The sequence below is a fragment of the Pantherophis guttatus genome, chromosome 2 (assembly GCF_059756535.1).
Source record: "Pantherophis guttatus breed Tessera chromosome 2, ASM5975653v1, whole genome shotgun sequence".
Lineage (NCBI taxonomy): Eukaryota > Metazoa > Chordata > Lepidosauria > Squamata > Colubridae > Pantherophis > Pantherophis guttatus.
The window spans coordinates 66579933-66601657 of record NC_142064.1 but is presented as its reverse complement, the minus strand read 5'-3'; the positions used below and the strand labels follow the sequence as shown (position 1 = coordinate 66601657).

The 21725-nt window shown below is 38.1% G+C and overlaps 1 protein-coding gene across 1 annotated transcript; it reads left to right on the top strand.

Annotated features, from left to right (window-relative positions):
- The first annotated feature begins 789 nt into the window (after positions 1-789).
- On the top strand, positions 790-21444 carry PSAT1 (phosphoserine aminotransferase 1). The gene is made up of 9 exons (XM_034410187.3): positions 790-961; positions 5194-5254; positions 6254-6323; positions 7971-8176; positions 10126-10298; positions 10517-10686; positions 14928-15056; positions 18020-18157; positions 20141-21444. The coding sequence occupies exons 1-9, from the start codon at positions 902-904 to the stop codon at positions 20241-20243; spliced, it is 1110 nt and encodes a 369-aa protein (XP_034266078.1). The 5' UTR covers positions 790-901; the 3' UTR covers positions 20244-21444.
- The last annotated feature ends 281 nt before the right edge of the window (positions 21445-21725 follow it).

Here is a 21725-nt window from a genome sequence, read left to right as displayed (position 1 = left end):
TACATTGAAATTCCAAGATTCTTTCTTGAAAATTAACTTGCAATGAGTTAAATTTGTGAAACAGGATGAACATAAGATGCCCAACACTGAATTGAATCATTGGTCTTACTATCACTCCTATTGTTTGACTCCAATGTTTCAGATAAAGATATCTTTATATTTAGGATAAGGACCCATAACATCAAACATTTATAACAAATTGGGCAGCTGGACAAATTGAGCAATACGCTGGAAGTGATTCAGGGTATAATAATGTTAACAAAAGGCACCGATTGTGTGCCATCAAGTTGGTGTCGTCTCTTAGCGACCACACAAGACAGGCATCCCACCCCAATTTGCTCAGCTGAAGTTAAAGACGGCTGGCAGAAAACGGGAACGATTTCACCCCTCCCGTCCAATACTCCGAGGGCATCCATCGTTGTTGTGAAACATCCTCTTTCTAGTCGTGTCATAGTTTATGACACAGGATCGTGCTAATAAGACATCTCCAGTGGAAGCCAGCCCTCCCGAATGGAGGTTGTTACTCTTCACAGCAAGATCCAACGACTCAGCTTCAGCTGCCGGAGGGGGAGGCTCGTCCAAAGGCTGCCGCTGACTCGGCAAGCTCAGTCGCCTCTCCGGCTCGGTGGATCGGATGTTGCAATCGCTTCCCTGCTTTGCACCGAAGGACGGGACAATCACGCCGCCTGCTCGTGGCCACTGGTCAATAACTGGGCCGGCTGCGAAGCGCCGACCAATCGGATCGTGAGCAATTGCCATACCCCCTGAGAAAGAAACCAATAGAAAAGCAGAACCGCGGAGGAGCCCTGCAGTTTTAGGGAGCTTCTGAGTTCGAGAGAGCTAAGTAGAAGATCGAGAGGCGCGCGTCGAAGCAGGCAGAGGAGCTCCGCCGTTGGCAACCATGGACGCTAAGAAACACGTAGCCAATTTCGGCGCCGGACCAGCGAAACTCCCGCGATCGGTAGGTACTCGGAACTGCCGAAGGCATCAGGGAGGATGTCCTACAAGCGGAGCGGGAGGGATGCTCCGCGCTGTTTAATTGGGGAAATTTGCCCTGAGGCTGTGGTGCCGCTATGCCTGGAGAGTAAGCGTTGCTACCGAGTAAACCTTGGTTTAAATAGGGATTACTTTAAAACTTGAATGCCGAACGTTGCTCTCGTTAAGTGCCCATCTTAAGAGAGCAACTTTTGGAAGGATGCTTGCAAAACTTTGCGGGTCTGTGCTTGGAAAGAGACGATGGGGGAGACGCTTCTATCCTTTGCATCGGGCCAATTTTATTTTCGTTTTTAACGAATTCTTTGGATGCAAAAAAAAAAAGGCAGGAAACGGTGCCCCTGTTGACATGGTTGTCCTGGAAACTCCGTGTTAGGGATCTCCGTTATACTCTTCAAGCATGCTGATTTTACTCGATTAACTAAGTTTCCTAGTATGCTTAGCATAATATTGACTTTTATCTTTTAATCCTAGTTTAAAGTAATAGAAACTTGGCATTTTGGTGTTTTACCTTTCTATATCTGATGCAGTCCAAAAAACCAAACCTAGAACATTAACGTTTGCAAATCAGACATTGCTAAATGGAAAAATAATATATTTTTCTTTCAAAGGTATATTTACAAAGCAACTGCCCACATTGTAGGATTGCAGGCTATTTTGTCTTTGCATTTCCCCCCTCTTTAATTCCTAGTATTAGCATGACCCAATCAGATCTCCAACTTGTTAGGCATTTTCATTTCATTTTATTTCAATCATGCTAGGGATAACAAGTTGTATTTCTGGCATAGCAGCAAAAGCGTATTGCTAATTGGGGCACCTCATGGTTTTAAGAATAGTGCATGTTGTTCAAGTTATTGTTGTACCCCAGAGCACAAATTCTGATATGTGCAAAAAAATAGGTTCTACTCTTTTCCATTTGGGAAAACTGGGGTATCTAATTCTTAACCATTTTGTTTGTGCATTCAAGAGAGGAAAGTATTTGAAAAGTCCATTGTCTTCTCTTGCTGAATAAATCCTTTGTGAATGTGTAGGGCAGACATAATTATAGATACAGCAGGGTACAACTTCAGGCAGCTTCATGCTCACTGAATTATTTTCCAAGTATGTAGCTCAATTTAATCCAAAATGTTGCATCAGCAGCTGTCTTGATCCAATTACATTTGGAGGGTGTGGCTCTTTATATCTGGTTTTTCAGCTTTCCAGCAGAACTGCGTGTCTAAACAGTTTCAAAAATAACCATGTTTCTTACTGAGGTCGAGAAAAAAGTGGCATTGCTATCTATTTTGGTTAATTAACATTTTATCTGGGACATACCCCCCTCCCTTTTAAAAGAAACAATTTTCTATGTGAAGCAGCTTGTAAGGAGTATCTATGGAGAGTCTCAATCATCCAGGTCATGGTTGTCCCAAAGTGCTTTTCAAAAGGCAACTGGACTTTTTTGTTTTTTTCCCTTGACAACGTTTCATTTCTCATCCAGAAAGCTTTTTTAGTTCTGACTGAATGGTGGGGAATGGAAGGATTTATATTCTTTGCAGTCAACTGCAAAGCACTCTTAGAGTTGTTAGGGCCACTTGGGAGATTATCTGTACATCCGGGTAACCTGAATCATCTTTTAAAGACATCAAATTCCACATCCTGGACAAAGAGGATCACTGGTTTGAGAGGGGTCAAAGAGCCCACCAATGTTAAAACTGAACAGCCCTCTCTTAACAGAGGGGGAGGGATACAATACCACCTATCTCTTGTCTACAACATAGTCCTTTCAGCACTTCATACCCATTTGTAACTCTGATTCAGGTGACCTTGAGGGTACAGATAAAACCCCAAGTGGCCCCAACAACGGAGCAAAGTGCTGACAAGACCCTAAGTGCTAACCAGTGGTGGCATTCATCCGGTTCGACGCTCAAATTTGCAAACAGGTAGCGAAGGTAAGTGCATACCACCCCTGGTGCTAACGATGCAAGGAATATAAATCCTTCCATTTCCCCACCATTCAGTCAGAACTGAAGAAGCTAAGCAAAACATTTTCAAGGAAAAAACCAAGAAAGTCCAGTTGCCTTTTGAAAAGCACCTTTGGGACAGTGGTGGGTTTCAAATTTTTTTACTACCGGTTCTGTGGGTGTGGCTTGATGGTTGTAGCATGGCTTGGTGGGCGTGGCTTGGTGAGCATGGCAGGGGAAGGTTACTGCAAAATCCCCATTTCCTCCCAATCAGCTGGGACTTGGGAGGCAGAGAATAGATGGGGTGGGGCCAGTCAGAATTTTTACTATTGGTTCTCCTAAGTACTCAAAATTTCCACTACCAGTTCTCCAGAACTGGTCAGAACCTGCTGAAACCCACCTCTGCTTTGGGATAGCTAGTAAGAATTACTGTATTGGAGCCTTATTTCAGAAATAGAGTAAGACTAGCTGAACTTTGTATCAGATTTGATGTTTAGTAAGATTTACACCTGAAGGCACTGGTGAAATCGGCTGTATAAAGGCATCTTTATTTCTTAGTTAGATTTGGATGGATGGATGGATGGATGGATGGATGGATAGATATTAAACCCTTTACAGTTTAATGAAACAAAACAGAGAATGATTCTTTTTTTATGTTCTAAAAGAGAAGGATACATGATAAAAGTTGTTTTGTGAATTACTTATCCAAGATAAAACTGGTGTAAATGAGGATTTTACTGTGATCTGCTAAACTTTAGAACATGGGTCTGTTTGGGCTGCTAGACACTCATGGAATTTTTGTTCACATGTTTGAACTTTTGCAGCATGTCAATTGCAATTGTGGGCTTGTCCAATTACAGAATAATAGTTACAGAAGTCCTCATCAGTTATAAAACACTAGTTTGTACAAACTCCTGGCCACTTCTCGCTCTTGTTTTGTTTATTGTTCTATTATTTATTTATTATGGTATTTATATCCTACCTTTCTTTCTGTTGGACAAAGGTAGCTTACAATAGTAAATTAAATATAAATTATTAACAAAACAACATCAATACAAATAAAATCCAAATATAAAAACTGTTAGGGGGAAAGTGTGGAGAAAAATATGCACTTTTATCATTTTCATTAGTACTAGAGATTGAGGGGCAAGTCCATCTGCTTTCTTTCTTAAAATCTTTTTTTCTGGCAGTAGGGATACTTCAAAAATAATTGCTGGGTTGCAGCTGCTTATTTTTTTGTACTTCTTAAGAAAATGTATAACCAAAATAATGTTTATGTCTAGATATAATCTTGGAAATAAAGATGGTGAAAGCTGATGCTTTAATTTGCAGGACGCCAGTTTCCCTTTATTATTATTATTATTATTTTTTATAAAAAGGATAAAATGTCAGCTGGGAATGAAAACCTGGCAAAATCCTCCAGAAAGTATATACAGCATACCGGCATCTCTTGGCATCTTGTTGGGAATTCCAGCTTTCAAAACAGATTTTATATTTAAATAGTTACAGGTGGCCTATGATTCAATTGGGTAATAAATCCCTGTGTTACTTGTAAAATCTAAATGACATTTTTGTGTTGGTGAGTCTTTCAGGCAAAGATTTCCCAAAGTGACTCTCATTTAAAATAATAAAAAATTAAATAATCCAGAACATTTTAGAATCTAATAGATATTGGAATGTGAAAAGAAAACAGAGTAATCCAAATTTGAAGAAGAGGTAGATTGTGTAGGTAATCCTAGGAAAAGACTTATGATCCATTTGAGTTAAGTTGATTAAATGCCACATGCAGGCCAATGCATCCTTCAAATTATTTTTCCTCATAGAATCCATATTATTGTACAGTTATAGTAGGTTTATTATGGCAGACTGTAAAACTTCAGATGACCAGTAGTTGGCAACAAAGATAAAGAGTTTGCTATCTCCTCATTGCCCTCCAGTGGTCCTCTGGATATTTGCAGGCCAGATAAAATAAGCCTAGAAGATTACTCAGTATTACAAAGCACATACCGGTACTTCACAACATGGAAGCTCTTGGGACCAAACTTTGGCATCTCAGCTGATAGAAACACCCAGAGCTGTTACCACTCAAATCAGGCAATACCTGTCTAGGATCTTGGTAGAATTATACTACTTACTCTTGGATAAATGTTAAAGCATACATGTAAAGGTGCAAACAATAATGAATCTAAGTGACTTTACCTCTATATAGAACATATGATTTGCCTGACCTGAGCATAATTATGTCAAATATTTTTTTCAGGTATTATTGGAAGCCCAGAAAGAATTGGTGGATTACAAAGGCCTTGGTATTAGCGTCCTTGGTAAGGAACTCATCTTTATTTGGGGTGTTACCGAAAATAAAAATGTAGGGAAACAACTGCCACAAAGAACAGGGGGTCAACCTATTTTCCAAAGCACGAGAAGACAAGATAAGAAATAATGAATAGAAACTAAGCGAGGAGAGAAGCAACCTAGAATTAAAGAGAAATATCTTAACTGTGAGAACAATTAACCAGTGGAACAGTTTGCCTTGAGAAGTTGTGATGCTCCATCACCGGAGGCTTTTAAAATGACTGGATAGCTACTCGTCTGGAATGGTATAGGGTCTCCTGCTTGAGCCGGAGGATGGACTAGAAGACCTCCCAGGTCCCTTCCAACTCTGTTGGTTGACCCAAAAAAGGTGACCTTGTGCTTGTGGGAAAATGCTAGGACAAAAAAAGAGAAGAAAAGGAAAGAAAAATATTTGATCTTTAGAGAGATCGAGCAGTAATCAAATTGTTTTGGTCCTGTTGCAGCTTTCCCACACTAGTATATAAGGTCAACCCTTGTTACTATTCCCCATTTAAGTTCTCTAATGAAATGAACTGAGGTTCCAAGTGCTTCAGCTTTTTGAGCTTTTCTTTCTTCTGAGCCAAGAAAATTTATTGTATTTCACTATATTATTCTTATTCTTTATCATGTTGATGGGCATGGGAATGTCCGTGCATTCTTGTGTCTGAAAGTCATTTCAGTGGCGGGAGCTGATCTATGCGCCCCATTTTTACAGCCTTAGTTCTTTTGCCTCTATTGGGTATATGAAATATGATACGTAAGTAGAATGTGCTCACTGGCGCATGTGATAGATAATTCCTCATTTGGGCCTAAGCTCCATTTATCCATGACACCCTTGTGGAGTTTAGCAAACTAATTTGTCTGCTCTGTTTACAGTTTCTTAGGTGCTTTTTAAACTGCCTGAAGAAAGCCAAGTTAAAATGCAATCATTTGAAAAGCTACGGTATGTTTGTTTTTATAACATGATGTCTTTGATTTCCTTTCTCTAGAAATGAGTCACAGAACATCTGATTTTTCAAAAATAATCAAAGCCGCTGAAAATTGCTTACGTGAACTCCTGTGAGTTATCCTGTTTATTCACGCCATTAAAAGCTTGACTTCTGAAAATACTGTACCTGCAATATATGTTTTTCCTTTGGATGCATAGTATATTTATGATGTTTCAATGAAACATTATCTGTGTATGGTTTATTACTGCAGAGATAAAATGGGACACTTTGTGATTTGTTTTTGGCATGGATTGTTATGCATTTTTTTCAGGAAGGTTCTTTTATCATTTCTGTTTTATGATAGCTTGTAACAGCCATGTGTTACATATAATGTCTATAATAGTACTTAACATTAATGGTTGAATCTCAACAAAACTCTTTGCATTTAGCCATTGTTAAAATCAGGTTGGCATTTTTCACACTGATCTAAACAGGATTTAAATTTAACTAATTAGATCCAATGCAGTCTTTTAAACAAATATATTAACTATTGGGAAGAGGGTAATTTAAAGTAGAGAATCGGTGAGTGGATTTTAAAATCCTTTTTCTGCTAGGGTTGCGTAGAGGATGTAGCTGTCAATTGTCCTGAGAATTATTGTAATGGGTAATTTCATAGAAAGGCAGATCCTCTTTGCTATGTGACTATTACTTTGCTATTATTCTGCCAATCAGAATGACGACTCTTTTTCATTGAAGTGTATTATTAAATACTTATGAGGGACTGAAGCACAACATTGCTCTGCAAAAGTTGATACAACTATTTGATAAAGTTTAGTATGCATAGGAAAATGTATTGGGGGGGGGAATCAAGAGTTTCACACTGTTTGTTTTCTGGACTACCTTATAACATGATTGGGAGTATTTTCACTTTCCATTATGTCTCCTGCCATATGGAGCTCCTGAGTGCTAATAAGGGCAGAATATATACATTTTTAATAAGGCCTCAATCTGCGGCATATGCTGTACTGGGTTTTGATTCATTCTCAACACAGTTGCTGCCAATAGTTGAGCATGCCACTCAGAATATATTCCAGAGATGGCATATTCATACTTTAATTTCAACAGAGGCTAAAAAATTGCCTTGAAGTTTTAGGAGCATCCCTCTACATTCTTTCAGTCACAACAAGGGCTACTTTTGCCAGTTTTTGTCTTTTGTGAAGACCAGATTCTACCAAACATGTCTGCATGTGGCATCTACTTGGAGCTGGCATGATTTCAACATTGTCACCTTGCATATTCCAAACTGGATGGCATGTGATGTATCTAGATTGGAGCAATTGATAAAATTAGTTCTGATTTCTTGAAGATCTCTCTTTAGGAGAGCTAATTAAATCTTATTAATCCAATATTGAGACTTTTTAAAAATTCAATTCTGGCATTTTGGGAAGCAGAATAGTTATGCATTCTGCCGACAAAAAAATAAAACAGAATAAAACTCATAGATTATCAAGATACTTCAAGTTTTTAAATATGAGCAAATATATGCATTATACTTTACAAATGATATTTATCACTCTGGCAGAAGAAGATTATGCATTTGAGCCACCATTTGGGGTGATTATTTCTAAATAAACATTAATATATTGTAATGTAATGTGTTGTAAATGTAACGTAATGTAAAGTTTTCTCTACCTAGATGCTGTCTTCTGTTTTTACCAGGCATAATGAATGAATTATCGCTCCCTTCCCCACAAACCCTTTCTTCTGTTTTGCACAGCAATATACCAGACAATTACAAAGTGATATTTCTCCAAGGTGGTGGATCTGGCCAATTCAGTGGCATTCCACTTAATCTCATTGGGCTTAAAGAAGCCAGGTGTGCCGATTACGTGGTTACGGGAGGTTGGTCAGCCAAAGCAGCAAAGGAGGCAGAGAAATATGCAAAGGTGAACCTTGTGCATCCCAAGCTTTCAAGTTACACAAGTAAGTTAACTTACTTGCACGAAAATAAATACTAGGTTGTTTTCTTTCTATTGTTTGATAGTCTTCACATTATAGAAGCATGTACATATGTAACTTTCCTATGCCTGTATCTCTCTGCACTTATTCCTCCCTACTACAGTTCTCTTCAACTGGTCCAAAAGGATGCTATGATTGATGGCATTAAAAGTCACTGAGAATTCAAGGAAGGCTAGGTTAGCGGCATCATCCCTTTTCTGTATATCCCTGAGAAGTGCCATCAATGTTGGTGAAATATTGTGCCTAGGCATAAAACCCATTTACAAAAGATCCATATAATCTGTTTCTTTCAGGGCCCTCTACAATTGCAACCTTTTTAATAAACTTCCACAGAAAGGATAGGTTGGAGGCTGGACAAAAATTTTCTGGAGCAATTGGGTTAAGCGATGGCCTCTTAAAGAGGTGGCACACCAATGGAAGCACACTGTATAATTGTGTGCACAATTATACAGTGCACTCTATATACCCAAAGAGGATGTCACTGATATCACTGCATGGAACTAACCACATGCAACCTCCTAGGAGGACTTCAGCACTCAGGATAGACAAGAATCTAACAAACAAGTGACCAGGTTGACAGTCTCAAAGATGCTGTCTACTTCATCAGGACGTACAGGATCAGGCTTCTTCCACTAACCAAGTGTGATGTTGACTCCATCATGACTAGACTAGCTCAGTTGGTGTCCAATTTTGTGAATCTGCTAAATCACCTGGACCTGGTCTGTAGCCCATTGGGAACCGGATCATGCACGCGGCGAGTGAATGCATGAAGCCCCATTTCCACAAACAGCGGATGCGCACATAAAACCATTCCCTCCCCACTGTATTGACTGTGACTGATAGGAATTTAAAATATCTGGAAGGTCTTTAGTTTCCTGTCACTGAGCTAATGGACACATACCATCATCTTTCTATTCTAAAAGATGGATTGCGTTACTCTGGATTCGCTGCAGTGTTTCAAAGTTGGTTTCTTCAGGTACTGCAAATATTAGATATTGAATGTTTGCTTCTGTCTCTTGAATCTGATGCAAACCAGCAACCTTTGCTCATTCCCTGACTGAGATGGCAGGGAGATGGCAATCATGAGGAATTCATGGATTTCAAAGTAAATAGATGAACAATTTTGATATGTGTGTGAGTGAGAAAGTATAAAGTCATAATTGTCATATTTTATGATTATTTATAAAGATTCTGCTGATATTCAGGAGCATTAATAGTCTACGTTTGGAGAAGAAATTGACGATTAATTTACTTGTTTCAAAAATTTAGAAGAAATTTTCGGCAGAGCACTTCTCTACTGTTCATTAAAGCAGCCCACCTTTTTTTTTAAGGCTACTGTGTGAGCTTTAAAAAGTGTGACTGCTTTCAAAAGTCAACTCAAGTTACAGCAATTCTTGCAGTAGCTGCAATCTTTTTTCAGGATCATGCAGAGGCTTAAAAAAAACAGGCTACTTTAATGAGTAGCAGAAATGCTTTACCCATGTAAAGTTTGAAAAATGTCTTCTGAATGATTTTCAAAATAAGAATTAACATTCAAACCTAGAGTGAAATAACAGGTAAATTGCACACATGGAGCTTTTGTATTTAAAAAAAAGTATGTTCCTTTAAATGCCCAAATATTTTGAAACTGAAACTTACTTTGATTGCTAGTCAATTATTTTCTTTCCATATCAAGTGGATTTTCCTCTCCCAGTTTATCAGACTCTGCTTTCTCCAAGTAGTTGCACAATGTTGTGGAGGCTTACATATTTTTTTTTTTTAAAAAAAACACGTTCCTTGCTGAAGTAGGAGATTACTTTGCTGGCAGTGCATTTGACCTTTGGCAGTCATCATTCCTGGCATATCAATGCAACTAACAGGCTGAAATTAAAAAAAACCACACCATTGTTTTCCATCATCTTTATCTTTTTCAGAAATCCCTGACCCAAGCACCTGGAACCTTAATCCCGATTCCTCTTATATCTATTATTGTGCTAACGAGACTGTTCATGGTGTGGAGTTTGACTTTGTACCTGATGTTGGAAAAGCAGTTTTAGTTTGTGATATGTCATCAAACTTCCTCTCCAGGCCAGTGGATGTTTCAAAGGTAACTTTCCAAAAGGCATTTTGCAATATGTAATGATCTCAAATTTAAGGTCACCAGGGCCAATGCCTCTGCTACTCTTACTGAGGGCTCATCATGTTCAATTTACAAGCTTGAATATGTTCCATGTATTAATGGAGCAGTTAGAACTGTATAAATGTTTTTCAAATGCACTCATGAATGTAATGTATCTTCTTTTTATTTTTCCCCCCAATGATAAGTTTGGTGTCATTTTTGCTGGTGCCCAAAAAAATATTGGCTGTGCCGGAGTCACAGTGGTAATAGTGCGTGAGGATTTACTCGGGTATACTCTGAAAGAGTGCCCCATTGTGTTGGACTACAAAGTGCAAGTAGAAAACTCTTCATTATACAACACACCTCCATGCTACAGGTACTTTTGCTAAAGTTAATATTAATTTCATTCTACTAATTACTTAGAAGTTTCTTACAATTGACTTACTTTTTGATTATTAGTGGAAAGGACTAACAACTTCAAGAGAAGTTGGAGAATGTATGTGACATCAACTTCTGAGTTGGGAGGGCTTCTAAAATACAGCAGGTTCTTCAACCTTCTGAGGTCCCAAGACAATTTTGAACTAATTGTTATACTGCATCTCCTCTTTCTCATGCTCAGATTATATGAGGACACTTAATATCTGAATAGGAATGCAATGATTGCAAACAGAATCCTAAATGAAGCTTATTTGTGGTTGTTCCCTTTTAACTATTGCCCAACAATGTATTGAAAGAGACCAAGAGGTATTCAGAACCAACCCAGGTGTTACTTTGACTGGGTATCTCCTTCCACATCATACTCTTCTATATGTCACCTACAAACACCTGGTTGAAATAGATGCTCACTGAGTGAACTTTGAGCCAGTCACTTTCTATCTCATAGGATTGGCTGTAGTGACATAAAGCAGGTGGCAGTACTATATATCCCAACTTGAGCTCCTGAATGAAATGTTGAGATATGAATCCAGCAAGCAAACAAATATGACAGTGGCTGCCTGTTCCATTAACTCTGGATCCAATGGCATTATAAGTAGAGCTTTGCTTTAACTAAACCAAAGATCAAGTAACTTGGTAATCTCCAAAGAATTGGACTACATTCTTTCTGAGCCTATGTATACAGTAGCTTTAGACTTTATGGTGCCAGATTGCTTCTCCTCATCTAGATTTATCAAGAAATGGAGGGAAGGGGAAGAGAAGTAATTTTTTCTGGTGGCCCCAAATTTCAAGTAAAGCCTGGCTTAGTGTTTTCCTTTTGGCCATTGGTGAATGTTGGATGTATTGTCCTATCTAGTCCATTTAGTACCAGCACACAAAACTTATTGTGCTAAGATTACTCTTGAGGGAAAACCTTAAACCTTTTGAAGAACATTTTGGAAAATTTGAGTGCTGCAAGTAATGTTAACTCTAGAACAGTCAGTTCTTTGTGCTACATAATATAGTAGGACAGCCCTCTCTTTCTTCTGGGGCTGATCAGCTTCAAATTTCTAAGCTCAATGTATTTGGTAAAGATTTTGGTCACAGATATATAATAGTACTAGCATATTTGCAGAACATGCCATGTACTAGTATGATAATTATTAACCTTTAAGTTGGCTGGGTAAGTGTATTCCAAGTTTATTTTTAAAATCAAACTCACTGTGCTGTGTGTGTGTTGCTAGAGATTGGCTATATTTTCAATACTGCCTACTACTTTTCTTCCTTTTTAGTGACAGCATGGGTTGCCAAGATCCTGAATTAAATGTTCAAGAGTTGGCAGACTGATGCGCTGAATTAAATTCCTGCAGTGTGGATCATTTTAACTTCCTGTCAATAGCGGACTTGCCTTCCTGACATTAATCTTCTGGGTAGATATTAATAACCTTTTCCCCCCAGAAGAAATCTCATTTCCTAGCTACAAGGATTTGCCTGATATTTAAATCTATGACTAAACCTGCTTTAGGGACAGCACTGAAACTGGCAGTGTGGCTTTAAAGTGGGTCATTCAGTTATACTTCTCTACCCGCTCTTCCTCCTCCTCCCTCCCATCTGCTTAGGGAATAGGGAAGCTTAGTTGAAATTCAGCTCAGGAGAAAGGATTCTACAATGGCCAAATCTGACTTGGCAAGAGTGCACAGGGAGGCAGGAAAAAAAGTGCTCATGAACTGAATGCTGTCATCAATGTTTGTAGATTATATTCTGCCAATAAAAAGCCAAAAGGCCAGCAAAATCTTAGGGGAGAGCAATATTTCTCTTCTCATACATTTTTACATGGTTTCAGGCATTCAGAGTTGTTGAGAGTTGGGCAGCATGCAAGTTTAATGAACACTAATAAACTATTACTGCTGGTCACATAATAAACCAGATGTTTAGACCGTATTTGGCATTTTTATCCACCTATCGAGCCTTTTCCAAGGCGGCAGATGTTGTTTGATAGTATAAAAGGTGTCCTTGCAGAATGTAAGCTGCTCCAAATAAAGCTGCCTTTTGCAATTGACTGATGGTGATTTTGTCAATGCCATCGGTGTTCAAGTGGTGCTCCAGATGTTTTGGAATTGCACCCAAGGCACCTATTACTGTTGGTACTATCTTTGCTTTCTTTTGCCACAGTTTTTCTTGTTGTAATGCTTTTTTTAAAAAAATGTTTAGTTTAAACATTGTTTCACAAAGCCTTTCTTTGGAGCATTCACTGTGAAAAAGGCCACATTCTCTGAGACCAGTTTTACAGGGACTAGTGTACACCTGCTCTGAAGAATTGTAACTTTTGAGCTTCTAAAGACTGGGCCAGTTGTAAGACTATACTGGCCACTGAAAGACTGAAGACACTGTTGGCTTTAATACTGTTAAGTGCTGGACAATAGTTTGGTCCCAAGACTGTTGATTTATAATAATACCCCTCAAGTTCAGTGAACATAATACTTCTCATAGTAGCTAGGAAGCTGGAGTATTTTGGTTAAAAGCCTTCCATGGCCCTGAATGTATTCAGAGGCTTTGAATACTGTTAACCTTGGCAAGGGGATAATAAATATCTTTTAAAGTGGGTTGAAAGGATTGTTGAGAGATTTTGTGAGTACTTGAAATTGTTTGAAACTCTAGTGTAGAATAGTCATACTAGTGATTGTGGTAAATATCATTTGGTTTCAGCCTCTTGCATTGTTGCTCAGAAATGTATGAAAGTTTACCTGCAAATGAATTAAAAGCATTTAGAATGGAGGCTTCTTATGCTCTTTTAAGACAAATTCAAAGGTCACATATTGTGTGAAAATTCTGAGACTGTGCTAATATTTGAAGGCAATTCCAACCTCTGAAGCACCCAAGATTGGAGAATGCTGGTCTAATAGCTTTTGAAGTATTCATTAAACACTATAGCAAAAGAAAACCTTTTGGAAGTATTGCAAACGTGCACACAATTTATTATTATGCAAAACAGAATCCACAAGAAAGGTCCCTGCTTCAGCAATTTCATCGCTAAAATCACACTAAGCGAATTGCTTGCATTTTGTGCTTTCATTTCCAGGCAATAACTTTCTTTGAAAATGCTAGCGAACAAATGTATGAAAGCTACTGTGTTCTAGTAATTGTTGTTGGCAAGTAGCTTTGCAAAAACATGCTACAGTATATGCATGAAAGAAACGGATGGAATGGATAGGTGGGGATATTACATGCATAACACCAGCAATTTTTAGCGAATTCCTCTCCCTTTCCTCTGTTTGAACTGAGATTAAATGTTCCACACTTGCAGAAAATTTCTTTTTCTTGCAATTTTACCAGGAGAGTGCAATTTCCATTGACTTAAAGATCACGTCAGGTTTTCTGCTGCATGTAAAGGGTCTTCTCCAAAAATGAATTTGGTCAAAGTGTATTTGAGGAGGGTGTTCAGGAGTTTTCAAAGGCAAAATAGATGTCTGTAAATTTTAGATGTTCTCAAAATGCAACAGCAACTAAATGGACAAAGATTTTGGTTTTAGAATAGAATAGAGTAACAGAGTTGGAAGAGACCTTGGAAGTCTTCTAGTCCAACCCCCTGCTTAGGCAGGAAACCCTACACCACTTCAGACAAATGGTTATCCAACATCATCTTAAAAACTTCCAGTGTTGGAGCATTCACAACTTCTGGAGGCAAGTTGTTCCACTGATTAATTGTTCTAACTATCAGGAAATTTCTCCTTAGTTCTAAGTTGCTTCTCACCTTGATTAGTTTCCACCCATTGCTTCTTGTCTTACCCTCAGGTGCTTTGGAGAATAGCTTGACTCTGTCTTCTTTGTGACAGCCCCTGAGATCTTCATATATTTTAGTCCCTTAATCATCTTTGTTGCTCTTCTCTGCACTCTTTCTAGAGTCTCCACATTTTTTTACATCGTGGCGACCAAAGTTTTATGCACTTTGGGGGCCATAAAAGGGACTAATATTCCACATAGATGTTTTCACCATAATTTCTATGACAGAAAATTATCCAATGAGGTTATTTCCAATGATGGACATTTCTTTTGATATACAGTTAGAGATTTTCTTTTTCCTGCTCTTTCAAATCTCCATAGTTTTGAGTCAATTCTATGCTAGCTTTCCTAAGCCTAATGTTTTATATTGGAGAAGCGGAATTTGTTGAATGAGTAATTGGTGTCTTTTCTTCTTTCTTCCAGTATCTATATCATGGGCTTGGTCTTGGAGTGGATAAAAAACAATGGTGGTGTTACGGCTATGGATAAACTCAGCCAAATTAAATCACAAATGATTTATGATATTATCGACAAATCTAATGGATTCTATGCGTAAGTACTGTAAAGAAAGGGGCTTATAGTAAGGCATGGCTTGATGCCCGAATATATCTGTTCATGTCAAGAAAGAGGGAATTAACTCCCTTAAAATTGCCACTGAAACTTTTCCACATGTTAGAAGCAAGCAAAGAAGTTAATGATCACATCAGAGGCTACGTGCGTCCTTTTCAATAAACACAAAAGAAAGACTATAGCAAACAGAAGAAAATGGCACATGAAACATTACTGTGCAAAGCAGAAATATTTTGGAAACCTATTTAAAACTTTTGTCTGATGTAGGAAGGGTCAGAAAAAGATAAATACTTTTAAAATAAACAAATGAGTCCTAATATCAAGTTTGGTCACTTTTATAGTTTGACCTACCGTTTGGCAAAAGAAGGGAATATAGTTCAAGAGTAAAATAACAAGTTGACAAGTAGGCTTGCAGATGAACAATGTGCTTCACCGTTCAGTTGCCTCTTTTCTTCAATTAATATGCAAAATATGTGTGGAATAGTTACTGTATAATGTAGAGGTGGGTTAACATGTTGCATTTAAACCATGATTGAAGAATCACAATTGGCCGGATGCGCAGAACATGCTAATCCATAAATATAAAGTTTCTGCAGAAAGCCAGATTTTAAAAGGAAAGCAATGATTGGACTAAATGGGGTGTTTATTCCATAAAGCTTGTACAACCCAGGAAACGATTATTTCATTTAAGGAGAGGCTGACAGGTGTGAGGTATGTACCTTGAATCACCTTTCCCCTTCAAATCTGGATCTTTTCTCAATCCTAATAAACTTTCTCGAACTTTTAATAAACTGTCCTGAAACATTTCTTGAAATGGTTCGCAAACAACATATTAAAATTTACGATGGCTTAGTGCAATGTATGAACCCAGACATATGTTCAACTACAGGCAAAAGGTGACAGAGGATTTGCTCTGCCAAGTGTAGAGGAACAGCAGAAGCAGTAACTGGCAGCTTCCACTTCCGGTTCTACTTCTTATCAGTTGGATCTCTGAAGAGGAAGAAATCCATTGTCTCATTATTTCTCTAGGAAACTTCAGCTTTCACCACAGTGTCATGGTCCGGTGGGGGGGGGGGTGTTCCATTTTTTTCAGGCTATGGTATCTGGCAGGTAAAATATTTTTTTTCCAAGTTTCCGATCAAGACGTAAAATTAAAAACTAAATTTTCACTAAAGAAAATCGCCCATGTTCAAGTATATTAATGCTGAATACTAATGTTCAAACACATTTCAATATCAGCCATCTTCAAGTGAAATTTGCTTGTTGCTCTCCCATGTTGGAGTCAGTTTATTCTCAAGCCTGTTTCCCAACTCATTTTTTTAGCATCTTTATTCTGAAATGTGGTAAAACGAACAGTTAAAACAACAGTTTCTTACGGATTGTCTAAGGATAAACTTCAGGGTCTTGGGCTTAACACATTGCACTAATTGTAGGGATATTTTATTTATTTTTATTTATTTATAAAATGTATTGGCCACTGATCTTACCATAGGGTAACTCTGCATGCCTTACAGTTACCAGTTCGATGCTTGGTTTGTTGGTTGCTTTAGGTACAATTTAAAATTGAAAATTCATTCTAAATTGAACATATTGAGCTGAAGACAAAGCATAATCATGTCTCAAGAAAGTATTATGGCTTAAGCCATTCGGCCTTGTCCTTCCACCTATACCAGTGTTGGCGAATCTTTTCGACACCAAGTACTGAAACAGGAGCGTGTGCATGCCAGAAACCGGAAGAACAGCCGCCCAGTGTGCATGTGCGTGCCAGGAAAATGATCTTCTGGTTTCCAACACGTGCATGCGCGCCAGCCACCTGGTTTTCTAATTTCTGGCGTGCATGCACACCCGAAGACCAGCTGGCTAGTGTGCATGCGTGCGCCAGAAACTGGAAGATCATCTTCCTGGTGCGCGCATGCACCAGGCAGCTGCTCTTCCAGTTTCTGGCACTCCCACACACATGAAGACCAGCTGGCTGGCGCGCCGGAACCCAGAAGAGCAATGAGCAATGGCTTGTGTGCCTGGAGAGGTGGCTCTGTGTGCCACTTCTGGCACGTGTATCATAAGTTCACCATCACGGACCTATAGAGTGCCTCCTCCTTTTTATTTAGGTGAGGAAATCTAGTTGAAGCTTATATTTGGAAGGACTAGAGAGATTACAGTTTTCCAAATAATTGTTGCCACTTTTTAAAATGTTACTCCTCTAATTTAGTTACTAATTACTGTTTGGTGCTTATAAAACAATTATCTCTTTAAGAGCATGCGTGAATCCAAGAATTTATGGCAATTGCCATGACATTTATATATACTGCTCTTGGAGCCAGAGGTGATACGCTGCTTCAAATTAGACACTGGGGAAAATCAGTAGGACTCAGTCTAGTCTCTCTCTTCTGGTCTCTCAGGGCTCTTACATTAACTAATGAGAATTATGCTTTAGTTCAAGAAAAGCTTCAAAGGCTTAATGATTTTTTAAAAGAAAAATTAAGGACTGTTCACATTAATTAGCCTTTGACTCTGATTCGCAACATGTTAAGTGTTCAGTGCAATGCAAGCTGGTGTGCATAATGATCACGTATGTCCTCTGCATGAGAAGTGCTTATCTGGTTGGGCTGGCTAAGAATAATGAAAGTTGACCTCCAGCATATCAAGTGGACACCAAATTGGAGAAAACTGCTGGAAAAAGTCCTTTTGTTGAGCAGAGTTTTCAAATGCCATGTCATTATCTCTGGAATAGATCTTTGCAGAGAAAAGCAGCGACTGTGACAGAACAAATACCATGCTATTTAGAAACATAACTAGCTCACTAATAATTCAATACATCAACTAATATATATATATATATATATATATATATATATATATATATATATATATATATATATATAAAAAAAATAACAAAATCAATAAGAGCGAGGCGGTAATAGCTTCTACATCTGTGACATTTACAGATGCCCCGTGGAAAAAAAGAGCAGAAGCAGAATGAATGTTCCCTTCCGGATTGGCAGCATTAAGGGTGATGAAGCTCTAGAAAAAGAATTCCTTGAAAAAGCTGTAGAAAACAACATGATATCCCTGAAAGGTCACAGGTAAGACAGAGATTTGTTTAAAACTTTTTTTGTCTCAGGTCTTTTTAGGATATGTCTGGATAAAATGAGTCTTCAGCTTGTGGTTTATACATCAGGGGTGGGTTCTACTTACCTTTACTACTGGTTCGCAACGGGAGCTCATACTCTCACTTCGCTCGTGTACCCGCGCACACTTCTGCGAATGAACAGATCATCAATTATGATATCCGGGCGGGTGGACGGAGCCTCTCACCGCTTTTACTACCAGTTCTAAAGAACCGGACAGAACTAGGAGCAATCCACCACTGTTACACATATATGTGTGGATGCATCTACGCATATTCATTCAAGAATGAATACCTTCTGTTTTCAGAATTAATGGACAAAAATGTAACATAGAGTTACATGGAGTGATTTCTGACTTTCTGCTGGCTTCCCCACTGAATTTGCTCATGATAAGCTTGCAGGGAGAAAGTCAGTGGAAAAGCCAGCAGGGAAGGTTGCAAGTTGCTTGGATAAGTCTCCCCAGCCACTCACTTTCCCTTAGTACTGCTGCACTTATGCCAGCCACTCACACATCCATATACGCTCTCTCTTCATGCAACACTTTTGTGCACCGTCTCTGACTTCACCACATCACTTTGGCACTCCTAACACCCTCCATGACCCTTGCCCCACCTCTTGCGCATCCAGCAGCAATTTTCCTGCCTGCTGGCCTTGGATTTGCAATTTCCTGCTGGCTTCTCCAATGAATTTGCTAGTGAGAAGCAGGCAGGGAGCTTGAAAATCATAACCGTGTTTAAACTTCCTACTGCCTTCCGCATTGACTTATGGGAAGCTGTTAGACAGTATTGGAAATGGCAGTCATATGACTGCAGCTGACCATGGTAGTGTGGTAGTGCTGAAACAGCCACAACTTTCCCAAATTTCAATCCCATAGAAATAATGGTCCTGGATTTAGGACACATTCTGTAAGTTAGCTCATTTGAATTACATTGATTCAAAAACAGTTGACCTATGATGCACTGTTTCGTCCAGTTGAAAGTTACAAACAGTTGAACAGGCACAAGAGTTTTAGTTGTATATAAATAAGGGTTATAGTGAATGTTTGCTCATGTATCTTTTTTTAAAATATAATTTTTTCACTCAAGCAATAATTTCTGGTTCCCAGAGCAGTTTTGACAGTCCTGGATCATATGAATATGATAATTTCAAGATGAAATACAGATACTGAAGACATACTGGGTGATTCAGGATCCTTTCTTTAAGGACAGTGAAACATATTCAGAAGGGGAAAAGCAGAATTTAGTCACTTTTATTGACAATAGTCTAAAATGACAAATTGTTTTGTTCTGAGGTAAATGAGCCTCATGAAAAATGCCCTCTTCTGTTTCTGACCTCGTGATTGTATAATGTATAATTGTATAATGTCGACAACTGGAGATTTTTAACAATTACTTTAGGTTTTAGGATACAGATGTATTCTCTAATAGAGCTGAAGTTCCAGTACTCAGCTGTTCCTTGTTGAAAATATATACTCATCTATAGACATATCCCTTACATGTACACTCTCCATTCTTCTATTCCTGTGCTGTGTCTGTGGAGATTCTCAGTCATCCAGGTCATGATTGTCCAAAGGCGTTTTTGCAAAAAGGAACTGGACTTTCTTGGTTTTTTCCTTAAAAATGTTTTGTTTCTCATCCAAGAAGTTTCTTTAGCTTTCAAGGAAAAAAACCCAAGAACCCAATTTCTTTTTGGAAAAGCACCTTTGGGACATTCTTGTATGTGTTTTTCTTCCCAGTTTCATATTGCTGGAAGGTTTGCCTTGGAGGTTCCTTTTATGCTTATATTCTCGCAGAACAGTAAAAAGTCATCATGGATGAATAAACCTGCTTTCGGTATAAATAAATTATTTTGGCATTTGCCAAGAAATAAATGTCTTTGTGAAACCGAGTCACCATGCACCCCCCTCCTCTCCCCTCCCCATTTTCTTTCATATTTCAGATCTGTGGGAGGAATTCGGGCATCTTTGTATAATGCGGTGACGATTGAAGATGTTGAGAAGCTGGCAACGTTGATGAAAAGCTTCATGAAGCTGCATTCATAACAAACTCAAGTAGATGGCGTTGTGGTGAACCGCTTGTGAAGTAAACCAGCAAAGAATTAGTAACTAGAAAAAAAGTTAATGCAAAATATTCCATGGCATTGTATTTTTGAAACAAAGATGTTGATATTTTTTTCTGGCCAGTCAAATGTGCAAAGCAGTTTTGGCCTACTTGAAGGCACCCAAGCTGCACATTTCACCCTAAAACCAGTGCTTGTTTCTGTGACTGTTCAGTGGTCCATAAAAGAATTGATAAGATTTTAATTTTTAAACAGATTATATTGGTCATAAGGTACCAAGAATTCTCTGAAACATACAGTCTCAGTGCCACACACAATCCTATCTTGTATAAAATATATTTAAGTATACTTTGTTACATTTCCCCTGATGTTTGTTTTTGCCTTGATTTATTTAATTTAAAGATTAAATCTTCAGAAAGACTGCCATAAGCTTGAGCTGGCCACTTTTTCAATGTCTGATCATTCCAAGTGCATATCACTAAAAGTGCCTAAAGAAATTGCTGCCAATTATGCAGACCACAGGCCTCAATCTGGCAAATATTTTGAAACAATATGCCTAATGAATTGAAGGCCTGGCTCAATTGTTATTTTCTAACTGTTAGCTATAGTTATATATAGGTATATAGCTATATAGGTATAGTTAACTACACCAAGGTGGAGGATTTTTGTTTTTTTTTTTTACTTTTAAAATAGTACACTTAAGTCATTTTGGCAATCTTATGTTCTCAGCACAAAAGTAAAAATTCTTTTCCTATCCTTTTCCCTTTTGAAGTCAACATTAGGAGAATTCATGACCTCAATGCCTTCCGTCGTTCCCTTAAAACCCATCTTTTCCAGCAAGCCGGGTTGGCTTAAGAAATTTTTAAATTCTTTTAATCAGTCTGTGATTTCTTAACTTTCGGGCCAAAATTTATATATATATTTAACTGTTTTTTAATATTTGTATTCTATGTTTTTATCTTGGCTGTACACCGCCCTGAGTCCTCAGGGAGAAGGGCGGTATATAAATTGGAAATTAAATTAAATTAAATTAAATTACTTTTCATGTTTTTATAAAACTGATCCCAAAGTTCCCCTTATTTGGTCAGATGTATAATTGGTCAGATGTATAATTATGCTTTTTCGGAAAAGGCAACTGCAGTAAGCTTCTACACACTTAAGTTCTACACACGTAATTCACAAAATCAAACTTAAAAGATTGGAAGGATCCATGGAGATCATCTAGTCCAACTCCCTTCCACTGCAGAGTTCCTGTCCTCAGTCCTGCATGGTCTCCATCTAGGAGAATTGACCCCCGTGAAACAACTCATATTCTTTAATTTTGAATGCCATCTTCATATATTGTGATCTTCATACATTCTCCATATTTACACCCTCAATCTAATTCTCTCACTTGTCCAATAATGTTTCTCTTAAAAAAAAGTAAAACAGTTATAATCTCATAATTAACTATATTGTTAATTTA